We start from the raw sequence: 26,116 nt of genomic DNA, 5'->3' as shown, positions 1-26,116 counted from the left end.
TTTGAACTTTTACGGACTTTTACCCCTCCCTTCCCCCAAAAAATACATCCTCACAGCGTTCTTTTCGTTTCTTATTGTTTACACAATTTAATCCTTTTTCATTGTTTTGTAGTCTCGAAGTTTCTCGAAGAACAGAACAGGGATTTTAAATCCTGTTTTCAATAAAGAGATCCCTCCACCTCATTGGAACAAAAGGAATGCATTTTTGTCCTTTTGTTCCGTGAAATTCGGGTTTCCCGCCACAGGACAACGAGGAAATTACATTGTTTCTAAATTACATCGTAATTGCAGGAGGGGTCAGCAGAGGGGGGTGGGAATTTTGGAGGTGGCTACAGACCAACCGAGCTTACAAAAGGGAGACCCCTTCCCTAAAGTTCAATCAGTGTGAGTTTAGAAAGCGAAGAAGTTCCATGGGTGAACAGGTCAGAGGGTAAGTGGTTCAGTGGCTTAGTTGTTTAGTGGTTCAGTGGTTCAGTGGTTCAGTGGTTCAGTGGTTCAGTGGTTCAGTGGTTCAGTGGTTCAGTGGTTCAGTGGTTCAGTGCTTCAGTGCTTCAGTAATTCAGTGCTTCTGTGTTTCAGTGTTTCAGTGTTTCAGTGTTTCAGCGTTTCAGTGTTTCAGTGGTAGTGATTACACTAGTGGTACACTGCAGTCAGCAACCGGAATTCCAACATTTGTAGTAACTCAATTTGGATTAAGCCCCTAATATGTAAGTGAACCTTATAGCTTACTCATTCCTTCTATTTTTATACACTTGAAATTTTGATAGTTTTAATTTTAAATTTTTTATTTTTTCAAATTTTTATTTCTCCAATTTAAACATTTCAAATTTAAATTTTTAATTACAAATTTCAAATTTTGAATTTTCAAATTTTTAATTTTTATTTTTCAAAGTTAAATAAAGCAGTCATTTTTCAAATTGAAATTTTTTCGCTTATAAATTATAAATTTTAGGTATATTCTATAGTATTTTATCATTACTACGGCCGTACCAGGTTTACATTTTTATTAATCATCGTTTTAGGTACTCGTATTTTCAGAAAAAAGATAAAGGAAAAAGAAGGTAAATAAATAAAAAAGGAAAAAGGAAAGTAATAATATTTTATTCCAATTCATTCGAATTCTATGGATCAACAGTATATTAAGGTGATTCGATGGACGCCATATTTTGTGTCAGAACGGCATGCGATATATCGCATCAATTAGTTCCATTTTTTTAGGTACTTGTCATTTTTCTTCAATTTTGAAATCGCAATTCTGTTGTCAGGAGACTAAAGTACTCACTTACCAATTTGAACAAAGAAATTCAACGTAATAAAGGCGTGGTTTTTTTTTTTAGAGAGAAAATATCGCATTCGAAAGCAGTTTCAATATCAGTATCGAATGCGATGTTTTCTCTCAAAAAAAAAACCACGCCTTTATTACGTTGAATTTCTTTGTTAAAATTGGTAAGTGAGTGCTTTAGTCTCCTGACGACAGAATTGCAATCTCAAAATATAGAAAAATGACGAGTAGCTGACAAAATGAAACCAATTGATGCGAGAAATCGCATGCCGTTCTGACACAAAATATGGCGTTCATCGAATCACCTTCATTGTTTTCCTGCAATTTGCACAGATCTACACAACCAAAAAAACCCTTAGATTGTGAAAACTTTCTTGAATTCTTGAGTAATTTTCAGCGCTTATTCTGAAAAAATAAACGAGAATCAACCCTCAAAATCGCAGATTTTTTAATAGAAATGAACATTCGTTTGGTTAAAGTTTAAAAGTAATCAATCAAAGTATTCATTAATTGGACTGCATTTTGCAATATGGAACTATAAATTCTAGCCCGGTTTAAAAACAACGTATGTGCCATTAGTTTGCACTATGCACATAAGTGTTTTTTCAGATGAGCCAGAATTTATAGGTCCAAATTGCAAAATGTTGTCAAATTGTCCAATCGCTCTCATGCTTTTTGACTTGTATTATTGCTATTTTTCTTTCAGGTCATTTTTTTGAATTTTTGAATCTTGAGTAATTTTTAGCGCCTAGTCAAAAAAATAAACGAAATCAAAATCCCAGAATTTTTAGAAGATGGTCATATTTGCGAGGTTAAAATTGATTGATAATCAATTCAATTATTCATTAATTTCCCAATTATTTTCATGCTTTTAGACTTTTAATAATTCTTTTTTTTTTTTTTGTTTGTTTCAGGTTATTTTGCATCCAGAATCGCATCAAAATACATTGATTAAATAAAAAATGCGCAACTACACCTCCACGTTTGAAAATCTCCGATTGTGTTCCACTTTCAGAAAAGAAAAGTAACCGAGGAATCTCCCTCAAATTCTCCGTAAATATTATAGAATGAGTGAAAAACTCATATTAATGAAAAACTCATATTAATGAAAAACTGCTGATTAGTTCTGGTTGAAAATAACAAAATAAGAGCAGAGATTTGCGACGTCACAGTCAAAGATAAGTATTTTCAACCTTCAGATATCGATATTCGAACTCTCGTTAAAGTTTTAGTAAAAAAAAAAAAAAAATTGCGCACAGGCTATAATTTTAATTTACGGGTGATTTCACGATAACAGGAATAGTTAAAATGTGAAATACCTTAGAAATAAAAGTGCACCAATTTCAACAGGATTTCATTACCTCATTTTAAAGGTATTAAACTTCCTTTTTCCAGCTTTGGCACGCTCCATTTTGATTCAGTGCAAAGTTAAAGTGATTGATAAACAAGCCATTGAATCAGGTACCTATCAGCGCTTCCCGCGGGACTGCTGGAGGTCCATACGTAAACATGGCGGCCCTGCCAAAATGTGTCGGTTACGTAACAGACACAGCGTAACCGACACTCAAAAATGTGAGATTAAAGATGATACAAAAGATGAAACTTGTCAATTCTTGAATTAGGAGGTGGAATTAATGCTGCCTTAAAAGTTTTCTAAACTTTGGAGACCTCCTTTTAGTTTAATACTATTTAATTGAGGTTTTTGCGTAGTGAGGAATTAGTGCTACACACGTAAAAATCATTGGTTTTCATAATAATTTAAGTTTTCATTGTAAAAAAAACTGACTTATCAGTAATGGTTTTGTCAAGAAGACTTCAGCGAACAATTTGATGGCAGTTTTGAAACTCCTGACTCCATCTGGCGAGATAAACACTGCACTTAATACAACTGCAAAAATTTGTTGCCAAATGTGGCGACACCTCTTTCTTATGACTTTTCTCGCTCAATAATAAACATTTCAGTTCAAACTGGCAATTTTCTTGAACACTAGAGTCTCTTTTCAGCAAATATTGCCAAAGAGTTCATGATCAGTGCTGATTTGTTACCGCAAATTGCTCTTTTGCTTCAAAATCGGGGTTGGCGACGCGTAACCGATCGGACATTTTCGGCGTTTAAAGTCTCATATTATTAAATATAATAATAATTCATCATATTTTTTTAGCATGGATAGGTTCAGGGACATCATTCCTATTGATTAATTAATTTGTTTTCAATCGTTTTGCCCTATGTCGTTCATAACCCACGGCGACACGACTATTCCTATTATCGTGAAATCACCCTTACATTAGATCTTTAGCAGCTCTGCTTCCTTCATTTTTCTATTTTTCCAGATCGGCAAAATAGTAATGAAGTTTACGGCATTTTGCTTTTTGAATGAAATCAACTTATTTTATGGGACTAAATTTTTATTTTTCCTCTTCAAAGGCTTCATGCTAATTTTTCTTTCTCCTTTCTCGTGTATTTATCTCTTCTAAATTGACAAGAGACAGGGTCAGAGCACAAGCTACTTTCAGCATACTGATCGCGGATAAAATTGCTTTACAGAATTGGTAGTTTTTCTCATACATCATATTAATTTTTCTCTCCGTGTATTTTTCAAATCTTTATCATGTTTTTTCTTTATCTATTTCTTTTTACATCGATAAGAAACAAACACAGTGAAAGTTGTTTCATCTTCTTTTATATATTCTAAATATCTCAAACTAATTTTCCATTTTTTCTTCTTCTTTCAGATTGGCAAGAAACGGGCGCAGTGAAAGCAGTTCATACCTAATTTTATTTTGCTCTTTTCATTTTATTTCGTAACTACCTCTTATTAATTTCTCTTTCTTTATTCATTCTTTCTTCCATCTTTCATTAGCGTCTCCTCTGAAGACCCAGATACACCTGCGAATTAGAAGCGCTTGTTGAAAGTGAAACACCAATAGGAAAGGAAGATTTTGATAGCTAGACGTCGAGCGATTGAAATCCCGGTTTCCTATTGATGTTTCACTTTTAACAAGCGCTTCTAACTTGCAAGTGTATCTGCCACTTTACACCATTTGCAGTTGAAGTACATATTGTCATTGGACGTATTTCTGTCAAGCGAAACTATGTGCCTTAAGACATGAGCCCTGAGACCCATAAAAATACATGCATAACAGGGCTCACGTCATAATGCACATAGTTCCGTTTAACAGAAATACATCCGATTGAAACTACTAATTCTTTTTCTCTCACAAAAGCACTTATCTGCAAACTGCTAATATTTCTGAAATAAGACAAATTATCAATTCCTCTACTGTACAGCATGGTCCAATTTAGACGTATCATAAAGTCACATTTTGATCATTGAATCGCTCATTAATGATGTTTGATATTTTAAGTATTTAAAATCAGAACAATTATAATTTGACTGCATTTTGCTATTTGGAACTATAAATTCTAGCTTATCTGAAAAAAACATTTACGTGCATAGGGAAACTAATGGCACATTCGTTCTTTTTAAACCGGGCCAGACTTTATAGTTCCAAATTGCAAAATGCAATCCAATTATGCTGCATTCAAAAAGCCACTTGAAATGACTAATTATTTGCTCACAGAATAAATAGCTCAGGAGAACAAATAGCGTAAAAACAATTGCACTAAGGTGATTCGATGGACGCCATATTATGTGTCAGAGCAACATACGATATCGCATCGACTGGTTCCATTTTTTCAGCTACCCATTATTTTTCTCGAAGTTGTTGTGAGGAGACTGAGGAATTCACTTAACAATTTTGACAAACAAATTTTACTTAATAAAGCCGTGGTTTTTTTAGAGGAAAAATATCGCACTCGATACTGATATCGAAACTGCACTCGAGTGCCATATTTTCTCTCTAAAAAAACCACGCCTTTATTACGTTGAATTTGTTTGTAAAAATTGGTGAGGGAATTCTTCAGTCTCCTGACAACAGAATTGCGATCTCAAAATTCGAGAAAAATGACGAGTGGCTGAAAAAATGGAACTAATCGATGCGACACAAAATATGGCGTCCATCGAATCACCTTAAGTTCCAAATATTTGCACGGAATGAATTTAGCATTAGACAAGAGGAGGTATGAGTTTTGACAAATATATTAAGCAAAAATTAAAACTAATTTGTTATAAAAGTTTTTATTTTCAAGTTAGGTTTAGGTTAAGAACTAATCATTCCTTTTTTTTCTTCTTAGTCTGTTTCAGGTCGGAAAGAAACGAAGAGGATGGATGCTCCGCATGTTGAGTCATTGAGGACGGAAGTAGTGCCCTCCTAAATGTGTATTATTTCCATATAATTTAGAAAGTAGTAATTACTAGTATGATTGAAATTTTATCCCATCAATTTTTAATTAATTTCATTCATAAAATCCATAAAAATAATTATATTTTAAACGTGTCGTATCCTTAAGATGATTCAACGGACGCAATTTTTTGTGCCAGAACGACGTGCGATATATCGAATTGATTCGTTCTGAAATTTCAGCTACCTGTCATTTTTTTCGAATTTTGAGATCGTTCTTCTGTTGTCATGAGTCTGAAGAATTCATATTCCAAATTTGACAAACAAATTCATCGTAATAAAGGCGTGGTTTTTTTAGAGGATAAATATGGCATTCGATATTGACATCGAAACTGCACTCGAATGCGATATTTTTCCTCTAAAAATACCGCGCCTTTGTGAAGTTGAATTTCTTTGCGAAATTTGGTACATGAATTCTTCAGTCTCATGAAAAGAGAAGTGCGATTTTAAAATTCGCAAGAAATGACGAGTAGCTGAAATTATGAAATGAATCGATGATATATATCGCACGTAGCTCTGACACAAAAAATGGCGTCCGTCGAATCACCTTAACTTGAATGACCTCAGCTGTTTAAAGGGATACAAGAAGTATTTGCTATTCCTTCCAGTTCTGCGCATGGTTCTCATTTAATTCAGTCAAATAATATTGCATTTAACTGGGAGAAATTAAACTGCATTACGCAAAAATAAATTATCTTTTTCGGTTCACCGTAGGAAAAACACGAGTTTCATTTTTCCAACATAAGTAGGTGAATTTTGAAGAACCAAGAATATTAATTCCTTTTTGCGCAATGCAGTTCAATTACTACAACTGAATGCAAACTTGTAAATGGATTACACTTTGTAATAAGGAACCATTATTTCTTGCCAATTTTAGAAATAACACACATGCCATTGGTTTCCCTATTCAGATATGTGCTTTTATGAGAGCTAGAGATAGTGGTTTCTCATTGCAAAATGTGATCCAATGATGTTGCAAGTCCAAAGAGAGTATGAAACTGCAATTCAAATTAAAATTTGGAAAAATAACGTTTGATTTATTATGGAATAATGCATCGACTAAAATCTTGGCGAGAGAGAACTGGACACATTTAGGCTAGAAGCAACTATGTTGCAGGCAAATCCTAAGCACATAGTTCGTTTTAGCATACATGGGTCCAACTAATTTAATTGCTGATAACAAGAAAACTTCTAATTATAATGAGGGGTTTAATAGAGAATTCTAAAAGCCAGTTTTGTCACCTATTGCAAACACTACTAATAACTCTCGATTTATCTTGTTTGTTCCAGAAGATGCGGCAGAAGAAGCGGGGGTTTTGGGGGAGGGCTCGCTGAGGGGGGAGATTCCCGGGGAACGGGGGGTTCGTGGAGTTGGGAAGAACCGCGAGACGAGGATTCCCAAGGGGGGGAGGATTCCCGGGGAAAGGGGGGGCTCGTGGGGTTGGGGGCGGAATCGCGGAGTAGGGTTTCCCAAAGGGGGTTCCCGGGGAGAGGGGGGACTCCGTTGGGTTTATGTAGGATCGCGGAGCAGGGTTTCCAAGGGGGGAGGGGCCGCGGAGTAGGATCACGGGGGGAGGGCTAGGGTTTTTTTTTTTTTTTTTTTTTTTTTTTTTCCGCGACTGGCTTGCTGAGATCCTCCGGGGCGTTACGTCCGGGGTCTGCCGTCGCCGGCAGGGGCGCCCGCCGGGACCCCGTGGGTCCGTTGGGTGCCCCTGCCCCCGACCCCCCGCGAGGGGGGTCACTTTGCCCCCCCGCAAGGGGGGGCTTTTTGACCCCCCTCGCGGGGGGTCGGGGGTGGGGGCGCCCAGCGGACCCTTATGGGGTCCCGGCGGGCGCCCCTGCCGGCGACGGCGGCTCCGGGGCGTAACGCCCCGGAGGATCTCAGCAAGCCACGAGTGGAAAAAAAAAAAAAAAAAAAAAAAAAAAAAGGGAGGAGGTGGGAAAGGAACCGGGACGCTGGAAGCCGGGGTTGGGGGAGGCCGCTGCTGGTGGACACCGTCGTACCGGGATCGTCGCATTTTTTTTTCCCCCTTCTTTTCTTTCTTTCTTTTTTTTATTCTCTGTTGCAGGTGCTGCTGCTGGATGCCATCGTACCGGGATCGTCGCATTTTTTTTTATTTTTTTTTCCTTCTTTTCTTTCTTTTCTTTTTTTTATTCTCTGTTCCAGGTGCTGCTGCTGGGTGCCATCGTACCGGGATCGTCGCATTTTTTTTTTTTTTTTTTTTTTTTTTTTTTTTTTCCCTTCTTTTCTTTCTTTTCTTTTTTTATTCTCTGTTTCAGGTGCTGCTGCTGGATGCCATCGTACCGGGATCGTCGCATTTTTTTTTATTTTTTTTTTTCCTTCTTTTCTTTCTTTTCTTTTTTTTATTCTCTGTTCCAGGTGCTGCTGCTGCTGCTGGATCTTCCCGCAACCGAAGGTAAGATACTGTTTTATTCCTCCTCCATAATCAGTTGCGGAGGGCGCTACTTTCGTCTTCTGCGGGCACAGCTGTTTTTAGGAGTATCAAAAACGGCATGGAGAAGTAACAGGTGGAGATGCATCGGCGTTGGTGAGTGTATTTTTTTGTTTCCTCTTCCCCTTTCCCTCTTCCTCTTTCCTCTCCCTTTTCCTCTTTCCTCTCCCTTTTCTTCTTCCCTTCCCCGTGGATTAGGGCTCTTGGCGACACCACGTTAAAAAAAACGCGCCGTAAGCTCTACCTCCAGGAGCAGCACCGTATCCTCTACCTGATCGGGCTTTCCTAAGGTGGTGTGGAAACGAGCTTGTCAAAATATGTTCCTCTATTCCTCCTCTGAGTAAGTAAAATCAAAACCTGAGAATCTTTTCATCAAGTGCTTTTTTATCTTTTTTATAGGGAGAGCGTAAATTCAAAACCTGGCAAGTGCCCCCAGGTGTTGCTACGATTGAGCACCAGTTTCTATAAGGTCAAAGTTCATAGAACATTTCTTCACTAAAATTTAATGAAGGGAAGTATTCAGGTCCTTTTACGCTACGGAGCAAGATGCAAAATTTTAGCAATACCGGATGACACTTTCCAGATTTTGAATTTCCACTATTCACGTATCAATGGCTAAAGGCGAAAAAGTAAAACCTCAATTGTAACGCTTAAGGTGATTCGACGGTTGTCATTTTTTGTGTCGGAGCAACATGCGATACATCGCATCAATTCGTTCCATAATTTCAGCTACTTGTCATTCGTTTCAAATTTTGAAATCGCACTTCTATTGTCATGAGACTAAAGAATTCATGTATCTAATTTCACAAAGGAATTCAATGTATTAAAGGCGTGGGTTTTTTAGAGGAAAAATATCGCATTCGACTGCACTTTCGATCTTAGTATCGAATGCTATATTTCTCTTAGTCTCCTTAGAATTCTTTAGTCTCATAATGACAACAGCAGTGCGATCTCAAAATTCAAAAAAAAATGATAAGTACCTTAAATTATGAAACGAATTGATGCGATATATCTTTCGTCGCTCTGGCAAAAAATAGCAACCGTCAAATCACCTTAAGAAACGTCCGACTCGATCTTAATCAAAGAAAACTTATTGAAATGTTTCATTGCAATGGACTAATAGACAAGGCACGAATGTCAGCATTTTGATACACGTTTCACAACCAAAATTTCACGTAGAATATGATGCGCACAACGAAAATTACCGAAATCAACTCCTTACGAAGATATTTAATGATTCTTGATGCGTAAATTCAAACCACCCGCTCATGAAAACTCAATGCTCTACGTGACTCACATCGCGCGCTAAACGTTATCATGACAGCCTCTGAGAAAAAAAAATCTGGCAACCTCAATCTTGACGCTTTGGCTCAGCTATAGCAAGTTGTTTATAGTTTGAACAACACTGGTTATAGGGAAATGAACATTGCTCGATTGAGAAGCTTGCTGAAGAAACCGTTGTAGTGCGCGATTTGACTCACGTAGAGCTTTGAGTTTCTTGTGAGCGGGCAGTTCAAATTCCTCGTAACCAATGTGATATAAAAATGTTAATATCTTTGTTAGGAGTTGATTTCGGTAAGTTTCGTTGCGCGAAACGTGTTTTACGTGAAATTCTGGTCAAGAAACATGTATCAGAATGCTTAAATTCGTACCTTGTCTAGTGGTCCATTGGCTGTGATTTATTTAGAGAAGCGATGAAAATATACAGAGAATTTCAATAGGATCTAATGGTTGGTTATCCTTGAAAACATTAAAAAACATTGAAGACTTTTATCATCGTAATCTGAAAAACGCATTTCCGATTTTTATCAATGCGTAACCGTCAGTAGAAAGCGAAACATTAGTCGACGAAAACAAAATGTTTAGTGGAGCAATTTCTGTAGAGTTCCGTTGAATAATCAAAAATGGAGAATCCTAGAGTACCTATATTGAGAGAGTATGGCCACTGGAGTTACCACCTCTGATTGGCTCAGCCATCTTAGGCTGAATGGAGCCCTTAGGACCCAAAAATGGCGGACGCCATAAATTAATGTATTGCAAAATGACTCAAAATGTAGTTTTCTTTGCTTATCGTAACGAGAAATTTACCCAAATGCACTATTGCGACTTCTTTACATATTTTTAAGGCTAATCGTGTGCAATTTTTGAGAAAAATTATCTTGGATGCAGTAAGGTTGGCAGCAAGTGCGGTTGGTGAAAACCGTCGAAAGTTGGCAATGACCCCCCTCCCTTCCACAAAAACCAAAACAACGCACCGCCATTTTTGGGTCCTAAGCCTCTCCATCGGGCCCAGTGGCCATACTCTCTCAATATAGGTACTCTAGAGAATCCCACATATAATTTGGTTGAAAAATGAGAATCCCGCATATAATTTGAAGACATCTAAGAGCACTTTTTCCGGATCAGGCTGTCGCCACGGCATCTCATCGGTCAGAGCGACGGTCGATTTCCTCGTCAACGGCCATACCACGTTGAAAGCACCGGTTCTCGTCCGATCACCGAAGTTAAGCAGCGTCGGGCGTAGTTAGTACTTAGATGGGAGACCGCTTGGGAACACTGCGTGCTGTTGACATTTTTATTTCGTTTCGGAATATGCATCAATAATGAAAGTTCAAGGACTAGACTGAAGGTCGGAAATTCATAACGATTCCCATTAATCCATTCACACGGGCGAGATTTTCAATTTTCCCTCCTTAGTTTGGATTTGTTACGTATCACTGGGCTTTATCCCCTCTCCCCCTTGTAACGCATCGGAACGCTAAGCTCAAACCCCCCTCCCCCTCAAGTGCGTTACGTAATACTTGAACGGCCACCATTAGAAATTTTCACGGAATACTCTTTGCAACATAAATGAAAATGAGGAAAAATTCAACGAAAAATGGACGCATTTCTATCAAACGGAAGTAAGCGCCAATTTGAGTTCCTTTTGAGGAATCTAGAATCCCGGATAGCGCGTTCTGTCAAACGGACCTAAGCGTCATGGAAAAGCATTGCGAGCATAGGACGGAGTAAGCCGGACGCCCGATTCCGCCGCCAATCCAAGCCCCCCTCTACCTTCCTCACCCTATGGCGCTTAGGTCCGTTTGATAGAAATACGTCCAAATGGAACTAACTATTGGACGTATTTCTATCAAACACACCTATGTGGAGGCGAGAAATATGGGGTGTGCTCTAGAAAGCTGCCTAAGAAGCAATGTAAAAGAGGGCGTGGTTCCTTTTGAAGAATTGGAAAAGCGGGATTTTACATTCTATCAAACAGACCTATGTGACAACTGAATGCGGAACTCATGAGCCGCGGGCATGGCAAGAGAGCGTTGTGGACAGGGCTCATGAGTTTATGCGGAGGCGGGCGGACGGGAGCGACCGCGGAGAGGAGCCTCGTTGCCGCTGACGTCACCGGCGCTTTATTATTCTCATTCACTCTTACCGCCAGAGAACTAACGAGCACACCCATATTTCTCACTTGCACATAGGTCTGTTTCGTAGAAATACGTTCTATTTTGGATTATTCATGAAAAGTGTCTAACCTTCTGCCGAACCTGGTGCCACTGTTCACCGGTGAGCTGGTAGAGGTTGTGAGAAAGCGGGTCAACTTTAGGGCAGGGCGCGACCCCTTGGTGGTCGTGGAAGCACGAGAAGTTGTTGATGAGGCAACTTCGGATGAGCTCGGGGTCACGGAGGATGAGCGTTGGCCTCGTCAGTTGGTAGCTCCCCCCGAATTTGTGCCCGGCCAGCGACACGTAGAACTCCTCGAAAATCGTCCGCACTTGAAGTCGCCCCAACATCAACCGCACAAACTGAATACACACACCAAAAAGAAAAGAAAAATAATTTATGTAAAAATCACCCGGTTCTCTTTAAAGAACCGGACGGAACTGGTTCTGCCAAACAGAACCAGAGACAGGTGGGAAACAAGGGGTGTGCTCGTTAGTCGAGGGCCGTAAGAATGAATGGGAATTATAAAGCGCCGGTGACGTCAGCGGCAACGAAGCCGTCTCCGTTGTCGCTTATGGTCGGCATTAACTCATGAGCCCTGTCCGCTACGCTCTTTTCCCACGCCCACGGCTTATGATTGCCGCACAGTTCCGTTTGACAGAATGTAGAATTCCACTTCTCCATTTCTCCAAAGGGAATCATGCCCACTTCAACAATGATTCTTAGGCAGCTTTCTAGAGCACACCCCATCTTTTTCAATCGTCAATAGTTCCGTTTGGCAGAAATACGACCAGTTGAAAAACAATGACTGTCAGAGCCAAACACAGTACTGACAGCGCGGAACGCGTACTGGTGCCTACAAGACTGCATAGATACTTCACGCAATGCGCACACGCACCGTGATGTACGCGCAACGCGTGAAGTATCCTCCGTGGTGTACGCGCAATGCATGAAGTATCCTTGCAGTCTTGTAGGCGCTCAGATGGTCTTGCGCTGGCCGCACAGAAACACGTCCAACTGATTCATGACGTGACTGCAATGATATTGTGTAGTATGGCAACTTTGTGATGATTCGTTCAGAATTTACATAGGAAAAAAAGGGAAAACGGATATCATACCGCGACATGATGGGTGAGAGAGACATAGCGTCATGACCTCTCTCTCAAACACATTAAGACAATGAGCAACATTAATGTTACTTTTCGATGGACATTTTTAAGAAATCTCACTGTTAACAATTTCGGAGTGAAACCCAACGGGTCAGTTGCGCTGATCACAGAATCGTGTTTTGGTGCTTGATTCTTGTAGATCAGCTACTATTAACAAGATATGTCAAAACAGCAGCTTTCTACGTCCAATAATAACCGAGCTATCGCCCCTTCAAAAGTCGGGTTTTTGACGTCATCCACCCCAGCAGTGACTCCCTTGGTTTCTTCCACCTTGCTCTCATCAGAGTTTCACGTTGGATAACAGTACAAATGCGCGTCGCGCAAACTAATGAAAGCAAGGTGGAAGAAACGAAGGGTGTCATTACCGCGGTGGATGACATCTCAAACCCGACTTTTCAAAGAGCGATATCTGGGCTGATATTGAACCTAGAAAGTTGCTGTTAGGACAAATCTTCTTATTTTTTGGCTAATCCACAAGGACCAAACATCAAAACGCGATTCTGCGACCAGGGCAACTGACCCATTGATCCAGTGTCTCCTTTGCTTCAAGAAAATTAGTATACAGTAGGCGAGGAGTGAACTATGTTTGTAACTACAGAGGAAAATCGACTATTTTTGCGGAGCGAAATTCTCTATCATATGAAGGGATTTCACTCCTTATTCATGGTATCACTCGAGTTTTCTGGGAAGAAAATTGGCTCAGGAGACAACTGCAATCCGGATCGCACTCGGAAAATAATTCTAACAGTGCTACTAAAATCTGATGTCATACAACTGAGCATTGCTGCTGTTACCTACATGTTTTGGATGAGTTTTTTTTACATAAAGTTGTATTACGATGATTAATATCGTCGCGCTTATCTGCCATAAGGACGTATCTCGATTGCCACGTGAGCCCTGATTCACATATAAATCCATGCTTTCTAGAGCTCATGCGGAAATCCAGATACGACCTAACGCCAGACTAGCGACGATATCCGGCATCATTAATCAAAGACACCGACTGTGTTGCAGCATAAATTAGTGGCAGATCTCGTCCTTCAATTGGACGTTTTTGTGCTAAATGGAACTATGTGAAAGTAGGAAGATGGGGTGTGCTCGTTAGTGCACTGGAAAAAAAACACATTGGATCTAAAGTCCAGACTCTTGAAAACATTGAAAAGAAAAAATACTCTTGATTCAATCAGATTTTTGCTTAAACCAAAAGGAAATCCGCTCAAATTAAGAGGCTTGGTTCTAGATTTAAGCAAAAATCCGATTGAATCAAGAGTATTTTTTTCTTGTCGATGTTTTTAAGAGTCTGGACTCTAGATCCAATGTGTTTTTTTCCAGTGTACCTGGGCCATAAGAATAAATGGAAATTTAAAAGCGCCATTGACGTCAGTGGTGAGGACCGGGCTCTACGTGCGCACAACGAGAGCGACAACGACTAGGTCGTCAGTGTCTTAAACTCATAAGCCCTGCCCGCAACGCTCTTGTTACATATCCACGGCTCACGAGTTAGCGCTTGGCTCCTTTTGATTTGATTGAAAATCCCGCTTTGCCATTTTCTCAAAAGGATTTTTATCCTCTAACCACATTTTTTCTTATCCAGCTCAACACGAGCACATTTAATTTTTCCACTTGCACAATGTTCCTTTTAGCATAAATACGTCCAATTCACCTTAAAAAACTTGAAGATTCCTCAGATGAGTAGCTTTTCCGAAATTGAATGAGATTAGCACATTCGTTCTTGACCGAGAACACATTCATAAGCAAAACTAACTCACTCTTGACGCTTTCTCACAAAACCTTTTGGATTTAACCAAGCTCACCTGGGACAGTAGCTTTGATGCAGGTATAAACGGAACTCCGCGGCGAAGCCAGTAGGTGTGTTTTTGATGCAAGTAGTAAATGATGGGCACTGCACCTCCAACTAGGAAGAGTAGAATCCAAAGGTAAGGGCTCGTCAGGATATGCATGCTGCTCCATGGCAACATTATGTCCTTGAAGTAATCCATATCCTAAGGAAAAACGCCGCAAGAACATTCAAGAGTTGCCAAATTGCCTCTCAGAAGACAGTTATTTTTGAAGAACTTTAAGAACATTTTTCCTTGAAATTTTCAGGAACTTTATGTGAAATTGCCAACAAAATTATCTAGAAATCGGAGGAAAAATATTTACAAATCCCGAAAATTCATGATTTTACCGAAGGAGATGTGACAACGCCTGAAGGTCCATACGGCGTTTTTACTTAGCGCAGCGGTGTTATGAATGTATTCTTATAGGTCTCAGGGCTCATGTCATAATATATGCACATGGTTCCGTTTGGCAGAAATACGCTCAACTTTAAATCAACACCTTTGGGAGAAATAACAGGAACTTTCCCATTAGCTGGAAAAGGTTCCAGCAATCAGCATGATGAAAAAAAGTATAAAATTATACTGAAACCATTTCCTGTGTTGGTGGCAGGCCGAATGTTTGGGCCCATAGACGCAGTCTGTGGTGATGGCCTCGCGAGAGTGCCTCTACCTCAAAAAGAGGGGGGGGGGGGTTTAGGGGGCTTTCCTCAATAAAATGTAAAAATGTAATCCCTATGCAACGCAATTTCAGGCATTTATCAACAAATAATGTAAGAGAAAAGAAGGGAGAGGCTTCTTGATATATTTAGCCGTGAGCCCACGAAATAATTTGTTCGAAACATAATCAAAACATTATGTCGAGAGAAGAGGATAAAAAAACGTGCGGGCTTCTAATGCTCCTAATACGAGAAAAAAAGAACTTTACAGTTCGATCACGATATTTTTCCTGGGTAATTCTTAAGTAGCACTTGTAGAGAAGAAATTCTGAATATACTAAGCACCCTCACTTGTCACAAAACTTATGGTATTGTTTAACGAGAAACAAGTGACCTCCTAATAAATTATGTTATTGGTTGCAATTAAGACCAAACTTTAGTGCAAATTTTTCAATATAAAGCTTATGAAACGAAGGAATCGGGGTCCTTTTATGATGAGGATTATCATGCAAAATCTTAAAAACGATCATTGTAATTGTAGGGGGTCAAGTAGCGTTGAACTTAAATAAACCAATTTTTCAGCGAAAGTGACTTACCCTTGTGCACTCGACCTCGTAAGTGGGTGCTGCGAGTTCCTAAATCGATCTGTGCGCTAATGACCCTATACGTTTGAGTTCATTGGGTTAATTAAATTTGTGTGTACCTAACAGATGACGTATTAAGTCATATGTTTAATTAGTGCTGGTTGTTCTGAGAATTGCCGTATAAAAATGGAGGCGCCTTATTAAATCCACCCCTTAATTGCTGAGAAAAAAATGAGACATAATATTTGAGCTTCTCAGCCCTTGCTCATTAAAATGTATGAATACTATGTCCAAATAATAATATCAACATGGCATATTTATGGGAGTAATTTACGTGCGCGTACATTTTTCTGAATTCTAAATATTCAAATGCATGTGCCAACTCAAATACATTGAACACATTAAAAAATGACTAGGTTATGAAGGGGGACGGGGAACTTAGACCACATGAGCTTATTTTTTGGGAATACATTTGGGCCTCTGTTCAAATTTTACTCCAATAATTTCATGAAAGAGATCTTTAAGTTTGTAGTAGAGCCATTCAACTCTTGACTGCGACACTTCAGAGTGATAAAAAATTCTAATACCACTAGACGGGCAGATATTTGAAATGATGCGACAAGAAAGATGGTTGCACGAGCCAAAAGCTATGCATATCTTTAAATATTAACTACTGTATTGTAAGATATGCAAGATGTTGCATATTACATCACTTAAGTCTATCACTCCCATAGTTGACCCTTGAAACTTGTCGAGTAGACCTCCGCAAATTCACTCGTAAACGCGATCAGCAGTATCGCTCGACTTGTTATCTAGTGATGGGAGATTAACGTGGAGCATTGATTGAGAGGAGAGGAAGTAAACCTACAAATTAATTTAGTATTTATCGGTTCAGGCAGCTGGCGTGTTCCTGTGATAATTTAAGTGAGCTTCTAAATTTCAGTTTTACCTTAATAATGTCACCGCGAAGAATAATTTACACAGAGGCGGCTCCAAAGCCCATTGGGCCCTACAGGTATGTGATATTTAAATAAAGCGTGTAGTTTTTTACTGTAATCTCTTTTCATCTATTCTAATTGAATTCATTCATCAAGAAGGGGAATACATTTCTCCGGAAACAACAGGACTACATATTTATTTATTTTCAAATAATATTGGATACTTAGATGGTTGCGTTTACACCCACGACTCCAATGTAACGCGGAGCCCATAATATAGAGATGCAAAGTTCATGTGATAAAAATGAATTTGTATTACCTTCTTGCACTATTGTTACCTACAAAATTTGGCCGACGAATATATGTCGATTTTAAGCTCTTGTAGTCTCACGTATCAAGCGAATGGTCAACTTGCAATGTAAAGAAAAATTGTAACTCATTTAAAAATAATTGCAAAGAGTCTCACTAAGAAAATCTCCTTCAATTAGTATGTAGGCAACAAGCAAAACACTCCAATACATCATTAGCGCAATAATTATTATACAAGTTGATTGCAATTCATTACAACCTACGCTACTTACCCTACCCTCCATGAGTAAGTAGCAAGAAGTAAGTATTTTCGATGGTTAAATTTTACAGGTTAATAAGAGATACACTGGAAAAAAAACACATTGGATCTAGAGTCCGGATTCTTAAAAACATCGACATGAAAAAATACTCTTGATTCAATCAGATTTAAGCTTAAATCAAGAACCAAGCCTCTTAATTTGAGCGGATTTCCTTTTGATTTAAGCTTAAATCTGATTGAATCAAGAGTCCTTTTTTTTGTCAATGTTTTCAAGAGTCTGGACTCTAGATCCTATGTGTTTTTTTCCAGTGTAATTGTGATAAATTAATTTTGATAATTTTGGCTTTGGAGACAAACTGAAATTGTTTAGACCTACCTTTTTTGGAACACCGATTTTGGAGGAAAAATAAAGATTTTCAGTTTTTGACGTGAAACTTTTTTAATGTTTTTAAGAATGAAAGGTCGAAATTTCAACCCATTTTTTGCATTATTAATCAATCTGCTCGGGAGCAGGGATATTTGTGCGTATAAAGTGATTTTGTCGCTTCTGCGCAATCTCGATGAAGAACACAAGTTAATTCTTCCCCTTATCACGTGTCTCTCGTTCTGTCGAGTTCCCCTTCAATAATCGCGATGGCAATATGAGCGGCTTGGAAGCACGAATAGTTGCGCGCAGTAGTTTTGCCGCTCATGCACATACCCAGCAAGAAACACACAAAATATAATGCCGTTCTCACTCCAACTTCACCGCTATGTGTTACACAGTGGCGCCTCCTTGTCACTTTTTATTATGTCAGTTTATTGTTGTTTATCATTCATAATTTACTTTTTGATTTGATCTGAACCGCTTCTAAAGCTGACAATAGCAGCGCAGGCGTGTTTTTCCTGAAAATTGCGATTATTAGCTCATTAATTTTCAAATGCTTTCATTGCTTAGATTTTTGAAATTATTGAGTGTTTTTTTTATGTCAAATGATGCAGGTCAATTAGCCCTTTTAAGCTGTGGTATATATATCTCATTTTTTAATTCCCGTTTTATGGTACTTTTGCTTAACTCTATCACGTTTTGATTAGTTCAGAATCACGTACTACGTCTTGTATTGAAAGGAACATCGCTTCAAGAAGGATGATGAATGTAGTCATATAATGATATATTTTTCAGAAACGATATCACAGATGTTGGATCGGATTTTGCACGAAACAGAAGAGGAAAAGGAATGTCTAAAAACTCAAATCGAATTTTTATTACATAAAAATACATTTCAAATGTAAAATTAAAAGTAAAGAAACTAAAATAAAAACGATCCAGTGTCAAAAATGACAGGGGGAACTTGTGTATAGTAAAAATTTAAAGACTCAGGAGTAATTAAATATTTGGCAGATAACTCTCTATAATAATAAAAAATATAACATATATACGAAAGAAAATAAACACAGCAACAACTGGATTACATTTTGCAATAAGGAACCTTTATCCCTGGCTCTTCCATAAAAGCACCTTTTTGGATAGGGAAACCAATGACACATACGCTGTTTCTGAAATGAACCAGAAATAGTGGTCCTTTATTGCAAAATTTGGTCCAACTATAACTTCGAGTAGGCCATCTCTTTTTCAACGGCACCGATTTCCATTTTTATAGCCCCTACATAATAAAATACAAATGATTGAATAATTAAAATAGTAAAAATTTGGAGAACGAGGTTTTGTCAGAGGAGCTACGGCTATTATACGCCCCCCAAAAGATGCGGCTCCGGGATGACGTCACCTTCATCGTCGAGTAACTCACCATCCTGTTGCGGGATATAATCCTCCGGTAGAGAACCATAAGCCAAAGGATCAGCGTCGTTGATTCTTGGATCGATGACGTATTCAGGAGGCTGAGTTTCGTAGTTTGTTAGAGAAGAGTCAGCAATAGCATTTTCGTCTTCTTCACAAGGCATTCCGAAGGCAGCCGCAACGAGGAGTGTGAACACAGCTAAACTGATAATCTGCATGTTGATGTCTTGCTTTGATCGAGGTCCTGGAATTAGTATGCGCGTTAGATTGTGTTATTGGATTACATTTTGCAGTAAGGAACCAAAATCTCTGGCTCTTCCATGAAAACACATATCTGCATAGGGGAACCAATGGCATCATGTATGTTGTTTCTACAATGGGCCACAAATAGTGGTTCCTTATTGCAAAATGTAATCCAGTTTCAAGGTTGGGGCGTCATGCTTTCCAGCCAAATCTTTGGAAACGAAGATTTTTGGAGGAGGTTAAATTTGCCCTAGGGGGCGGGAGGGGGGGCCTTCGACGAAACTTCAACGAATCTCAAAAAATGTCTCAAAGTCCATTAAAAATCACAAAATTCGACCCCGAACTAGTTAATCATTGAAATATGTAGACGGAGAAGGGGAGACATTTTCTGGAGATTGTTTTTAAATTTTTGGGGGTAAGAAATTTGTTCAGTTATTTGACAAAAATTCCTTGGAGTCTCCATAGAATGAAACATATATCGTTTTAAGAATATATACTTAAAGTTTTGGGTAGAGCTTCACGTAGTGAGTGGAGAAAATTTTTCGCACGCTGAGTGTTCATTTCGTTGAAGCGCTAAAAAAAGGACATATGAACAAGAGACAAGCAAAATGAAAATAGAGGCAGAGAGGGAAACGTTGCGATCTAATTCAAAGCAACATCCCAGGTCAGTTCTTTGAGGATCAAATGTTAGGAGCAAATTACTCACCAAAAATATGAGCGATGAACTTCAATTTCGTACTGTTGAACTTTACAGTAGGATCGCGTCTTTTATTGGGTATTTGATGATCATTATTATTCATGATACAGATATTAAAAGCATGATCATAGTTTAATGCAATTAAATCACTATTCTAACCCGCCCAATCAATACGAGTAATCAATTTAAGTAAATTCTATTGTTCTTACAGTTCTTTCATGATCGTTTACATTTAACACGTTACATCGTTTACATGTAACGTAAGATAAATCTCCCTCCCCCTTGCCCTCCCAAGAAAATATTAAGGAAAAGCAAAATGGAAAAAGTTGAATAATGGTAGAACTCTTCAAGATTCAAAATGAAAAATGGAATAAAAAAGCATTGTCATTTTGTAATAATACGTATCTTAAATACTCAAATAGTAAAGATAATTTCTGGAATGTATCTATCTTTGTGCGCTCGGATTTTCGCGAGTTATTTCGTGTATGGTTTCCTTATTACATCATTTGGCTGATAACGTAGACCGCAGTTTTTCTTTTCTTTATTTACATAATGTAGAGCAATACATTGTTTTAAGCATACATTTTCCGCAGAAATTATCACCGCGGTTTGTTCGCAGAGGCTTTAATAATACTCAATATATTTTGCCAAATCAGAGCTGGAACTCGTAACCACTTCATATGCATAGGCATTTTTTTTAAAATTACAATTAATTTTTTAGTTCGAGTATTTATTACTGTTCATTTTCAAACTGAAGTGATTTGATACGAAAACTTGGCTTTCAGACCGATGAATTCCGAGGTCACATACCTCAATTTTCTGCGTTTATAATTCTCTGTGTAAAAATTATTATTTTTCTTTTTATAAAGAGGATGGATCAACAGTCAACACCGTTGCTCAACATTTTCGGTGGTTTTTCTTGAAAATTTCTTCACCTAATTTCAACCCATAAGATTTTTGTTCATCCGAAAACTAAGAAACGCGATTATGCGATATTATAATCTCTTGCTGAATAATTCGATTTACCAATAAACATGGTTCTGTAACAGACGCTCAACAGACGTCTAAAGGTAATCAAAATTTCTTAAGAGAAGTTTTTTTTTGTTTATCTTTTCTTCCCTTGCCTTAAAAAGCTAAGCCTTTGTATGTAAGTATGTACTTAGAGATCTGTGAGTGGTTGTTACAGAGCTTTGTTTTCTGTTATTTGTAACTCATATGCTTGTTTTTTTTTTTTTTTTAAATTTTCAGCCAGGCTGTTTTGATTGATAAGACTCTTTACATCTCTGGAATCACGGGAAACTGCCCTGCCTCCGGGAAATTAGTATCAGGGGGTGTAGTTGAGCAAGCGAGACAACTTTTCAAAAACATGGCTGCCATCTTAAAAGAGGCTGGCGGAGACTTTAGCAATGGTAAATTGAAGACTCTTATGTAACTCATATGCTTACAAAGCCATCTTACATTGAGGAAAATATTCTTGTTAAATATGGCACTATAAGGCTTCTCGTTATATCGACCTGAAACTCTCCCAAAGTGTTAGCACGTTTGGGCATATACTGTTTGAAACAAGAGCAGGATTTGCACTCAGCAGACATTCCTATTGGTACAACGGAACATTCCCTCGCTTCCCTTTAGTTGCACGATTGGCGGACAAATGTGCCGCTAAATTTTCAATATTTTCACAATTTTAAAAGATGTATTTTTACGCCTGAGAGAGGATACGGAGAAGAATTCACTGGCCAGCTCACTACCAGATGCAATTTTAAGCCTTACTGCTCTGTCTTTCTTTTTCTTGTCATGTACCGTAAAAAAAGGTGAAAAAGAGAGAAAAATCAAAAAAATTGACGTATGCCTTCAAATTCACTTACCATCATTCTTATAACATGACTTTTTCTTTTTGATTGACAAAATAAATAAATAAGTAAATTAGATAGGACAAAAATAATCCACATAAATGGTTACGATATTTTATTTCCACCTTAATTATTGAAGTTGAGTTACACTCAAACAAAAAGACATCCACCCAAAACCCAAAAAGATCCAAAAGTTTGCAAAAACTTCATTACATAATATTTTTATAATTCTTACAAGTCCATAAAATCAATAATATTTCAATTTTTGTTTTCAGTTTTAAAAACAACAGTTTTCCTTAAAGATCTAAATGATTTTGCCACCGTCAACCAAATCTATGCAGAACGTAAGTAAACTTATACGTATGTATTAAGAAATCACCTCCTGTTCAGTTAGCGCTTGCAGCCAAACATTTTTAAATCTATTATATTGAAAAAATTTGAAAAGGACGGGGAATGCTTTTTTCTCAATTGCATGAATGTAACGGAAACTATTTCGTTGATCACGATTGTCCAAAGAAAATGAGGCCGGTCAAAATCAGTGGCATAGCTAAAATCATGCATTTTTAAAGGATGGTAACGTATAATCACTACTATGTTTTGAAAAGTTGCAGTGTGTCCGGGATGAAAATATTCTTGCACATGGCGATAAATTATTTTAACGCGAGGAAAAATTCTTGCCATTTAGAAAAGGAGGGTGATCTCTTCAATCTCTTGTACTTACCTCTGAGGTCACTTGTAGACATTTTTTTAAACTCTCCACTTGAGACGTATGCTTAATTTGGATTTGCTGAAGTGTGTAAAGCCAAGACAAGGCTAATACCATTTTAACTCATTTTATTTAAGTTTTTTCCACGTAGCATCTATACTTTATGAATGATTTCTGTATTCTCACACACTATTACACAACTTAATTTAATTTTTATTTGCAGACTTCAAAGAACCGCATCCAGCTCGATCATGTTTCCAAGTAGTTAAAAACCCTCTCGTAAGTTTCATGTGTAACTCGTCTCTTTTACATCCCGAAAAAAGTCAAATAATTAATTTCGAAATCATTAAATTTCAAATTTTTCAATTTGCGAAGAATTTGAAAGTCTGAAGTATCCATATTGATGACTACAGCGGAAAAATACGTATCTCAATTGCTACGCTTCAAAATGTCCGATCGTTCCGATTTTATAATTGATTGTTTTTTTTTTACATTTTTTATTTTAGAAAAAACCACCCGAAATATTTCTTTGAAACTAGTGGATGTATTTAATTGAGTGAAACATATTTGCAAAATAAATTTTAGGGAAAACCTTTTCTTCTTGTTTTTATTTCTATACCTAACAAAAACATGAAATATGAGGGAAGATATACAATGTCTCAGTCGGATGCGTATTTGTCAATTGTAGCCATCAATATTGAGGGTAATTTAAGATATGTTTAAGAAAGTTTGTCCTCTTCCTTTACTGCATATGGATTCGGCGACTCGGGTGATGAATGCACCAGCTATAAAAATCTACTTCACCACAACAAGGAAAAAAGTCTCATCCAAGGTTCTGCATGACTTCGAGATATATATTTAATACGCCAAGAAAGCGCTGAATTTTTCGAGTGAAATTTTAGTTACGATGACGAAATTTTTCTTACTATGATGACATTTTTCTGGTCGTTACTTTTGTAAAAAATTCATCGACTTGGCGCAAAAAGTCCTTTTAATGGCGCAATGAGATCTTATTGATTGAATCATATTATAATTTCAAAGCCTTGTTTTATATGGAGCTTGCATAGTTTTCTGTCTCATAAAAATAACCGTTTTACATTCACATTTATTTCGGGATCACAAATATTTTCGGTAGCCACTCAAAAATCGAGTTTTTTAACCTTAAATTTCGCTTGTTTCTAGGACGCTTTGGTAGAAATTGAAGCAATTGCACGCATCGAATGAGTATGCGAATAACGTACTCGAAATCTGCTCTGCGCCGCCTAAATGAAAAACTCATTCACCGTACAGCAATCTCTGGAGGAAGGAAGTTGGAGCGAAATCAATCGCGAAACTAAAAAATGAATGATGGTAATCAAAGTTCATTTTAATTGCCCTATATGACCGATCTCCTTTTTGATGTAAGTTGAGTGAACGTCAGTGACAGCAACATCTCGCAGCTGTGTGGGAAGGCAACGGTCTACTATCTTTGATGTGAACTTTTCCTACAAAAATGTTAAAAAGTTTTCATAGATCTCCTCATTTATTTTCCAAAATTTTAAAACATAAGTTGAGACTTACAACTGAGTTATCCACCGTTGAAAATAAATACAGATGTTCAAAATCGAATACTTTGGTAATTTGATACATGCATTCAGTCTCTTCGTTATTTTCCTACAGAAACTGTCCAAATTGGCAAACCATTAGAAAAAAAAGAAAAAAATCAACGTCAAGTTGCCATATTTTCACGATTATTCGATCTTCACATTTTGGATTTTTTAAACAATGATTTTACAACAGATTTGTGGCTTAGTTTCTATGTGAGTTATTAAGGTACCAACTATTTGAAAATGTAGCGAAAATCCAGATCGACTAATCTATAGGATTCTAATCATTAGTAAGATGATTTACAACTTTTTACATATTAAACGCATGCATAGACTTTAAAATTTTCAACAATTTTTTTGGTCATTCGGTCAAAGAAACTGAACCATAGATTCTCCACCAAAAAAATTGAAGTAATATTCCTTTATTTAGGAGGGTCTTTTATTCCTAGTAAAACCACGTATGGAATTTATGAACCATTTATGGAGGATCTCAACCATGACAGATTCCTGTGGCGGGTAGGCGACGCAGAGCGCCCTAGAGCGCCGTAATAGCGACTTACACATACATAACCACTTGCGGAATATACCTACTCGTGATGAGAATTCATTTTCTTTTCCGGATGCGCAACCATAAGTTCCCTTTTGGTGTAAGCAGGAAGCGCGCACCGTCAAATTCCAATTTCTTTGGGGTTTTTGGAGACGAATGAATCGTATAATTAGAGATCATGGTTATTAACACAGTTTTGAAGACCATTAAGACCATTCTGGATGCTGAAATCAACAGGAGAATTGCTCTTTAAAAGATTGCTCACAAATATTTAGCTAACGATGTTATACAGGTCGAGTAGGTACACTTTTCCACCTTTGGCAACGTCGGAAAATGAGTTGCAACGCCCCCTGAAGTTGAATATGACCCAAAATTATGCCCGCTAAATATTTTTGCCTGACTTCCTGTCATACTTTATTTTTCCAATGAAAAACTATTCAGCGTCACTTCTAAAAAATGCCCGTGATTTTTATCCTCTGCACGAAGCAAATTCTGTGAAAAATTTGAGGATTTGTTCTTCTTAAAAAATAAAAAAGGAGCGGAGATTTTTTAAAGCCGCAAACGAGATACGTGGTTTGAGAGTTTCACTGCGCACAGCGGATCGAGTCAACTATAGAGGTCAAACATGAATTTGTTTAATAAAACTGCAAATTCTGATGTCTACTTCCTCACATTTTAAATTTTGAGGTGCGATTCTAGAAGAAATTTTTTTGAAAAAACCAATGGAACCACTTTTAAAATCTCAAAGTTTTGTATAAACGGAGTTACAAGCTTTAGAAGTTTCCAAATGTTGTTCGACCTCTCCCATTGACTCGATCCACAGTGCGCCGATATCCTGTATTCTTGTTGCAGTTCTATATTTTTACTAGCCGTTCTGGGCGCGCTTCGCGCGCCCGTCACGCCTAGCCGGGGGCTACGCCCCTGGACCCCCGGTCACTCGCTGCGCGAGTGACATTCGGCTCGCTTCGCGAGCCGATTTTGTAGTAGTTGCAAATTTTTTATCACTATATTTTGAAGATTTCATAGAAAACATTATGAAATTCTCACTCCACAATTAACTTGTAGAATAATAATGGCAGGGCAAGAAATAGACTATATCTTATGGACGGTTCCCACTTAGTAAAAACGGCCAACACCACGAGAAGGTGAGGAACCATTGTTAGTCACTTTTTTTTTTTTTTTTTTTTTTTTTTTTTTTTTTTTTTTTTTTTACTTTTCTGAAAAAATTTACTGAAATTTTAGTTGCGTCCCCTAAAAGGAAACACGGAGAAAAAAATTTTGTGCATGGAACCCGAAGCTGAGATCATATGGATCTCTGAAGTTTTCGGATCACGCATCCGAAAAGTTAAGGTCCATCTGCCGAAGTTCGGGTCAGACAATTGAAGTAGTTCGGTATATACCGAAGGTTTCAGGTCACACATCTGAAGTACTCGGTGCATACCGAAGTGTTTCAGATTTCTGACCCGAATTTCGGCAGCTGGA

At 37.9% G+C, this 26,116-nt stretch overlaps 2 protein-coding genes and 1 non-coding gene across 3 annotated transcripts in view; 2 read left to right on the top strand and 1 right to left on the bottom strand.

Annotated features, from left to right (window-relative positions):
- The window catches only part of LOC109031325 (uncharacterized), an 84,219-nt gene that overhangs the window by 24,061 nt on the left and 34,042 nt on the right, over nucleotides 1-26,116 (bottom strand). The window contains 3 exon segments of the mRNA XM_072305651.1: nucleotides 11,565-11,834; nucleotides 14,456-14,644; nucleotides 18,960-19,249. Coding sequence (XP_072161752.1) covers nucleotides 11,565-11,834; nucleotides 14,456-14,644; nucleotides 18,960-19,249 — 749 coding nt within the window.
- LOC140225761 (5S ribosomal RNA) lies at nucleotides 10,491-10,609 on the top strand. Its single transcript, XR_011900731.1, has one exon. It is a non-coding gene; the product is annotated as a 5S ribosomal RNA (ribosomal RNA).
- On the top strand, nucleotides 16,492-24,125 carry LOC140225759 (2-iminobutanoate/2-iminopropanoate deaminase-like). Its single transcript, XM_072305656.1, has 5 exons — nucleotides 16,492-16,737; nucleotides 21,194-21,354; nucleotides 22,071-22,139; nucleotides 22,725-22,780; nucleotides 23,684-24,125. Exons 1-5 carry the CDS (start codon nucleotides 16,679-16,681, stop codon nucleotides 23,723-23,725), a joined length of 387 nt encoding a protein of 128 aa, XP_072161757.1. The 5' UTR covers nucleotides 16,492-16,678; the 3' UTR covers nucleotides 23,726-24,125.

This window comes from Bemisia tabaci, unplaced genomic scaffold, assembly GCF_918797505.1.
Source record: "Bemisia tabaci unplaced genomic scaffold, PGI_BMITA_v3".
NCBI classification, from domain to species: Eukaryota; Metazoa; Arthropoda; class Insecta; order Hemiptera; family Aleyrodidae; genus Bemisia; species Bemisia tabaci.
This window is presented reverse-complemented; position numbering and strand designations above follow the sequence as displayed.

Coding starts and splice junctions, on each gene's coding strand:
- LOC140225759 (XM_072305656.1), top strand. CDS start 16,679: ATGTCACCGCGAAGAATAATTTACACAGAGGCGGCTCCAAAGCCCATT. Junction 21,355..22,070: donor TGGCGGAGACTTTAGCAATG/GTAAATTGAAGA, acceptor TTTTGTTTTCAG/TTTTAAAAACAACAGTTTTC. Junction 22,781..23,683: donor AAGTAGTTAAAAACCCTCTC/GTAAGTTTCATG, acceptor GCTTGTTTCTAG/GACGCTTTGGTAGAAATTGA.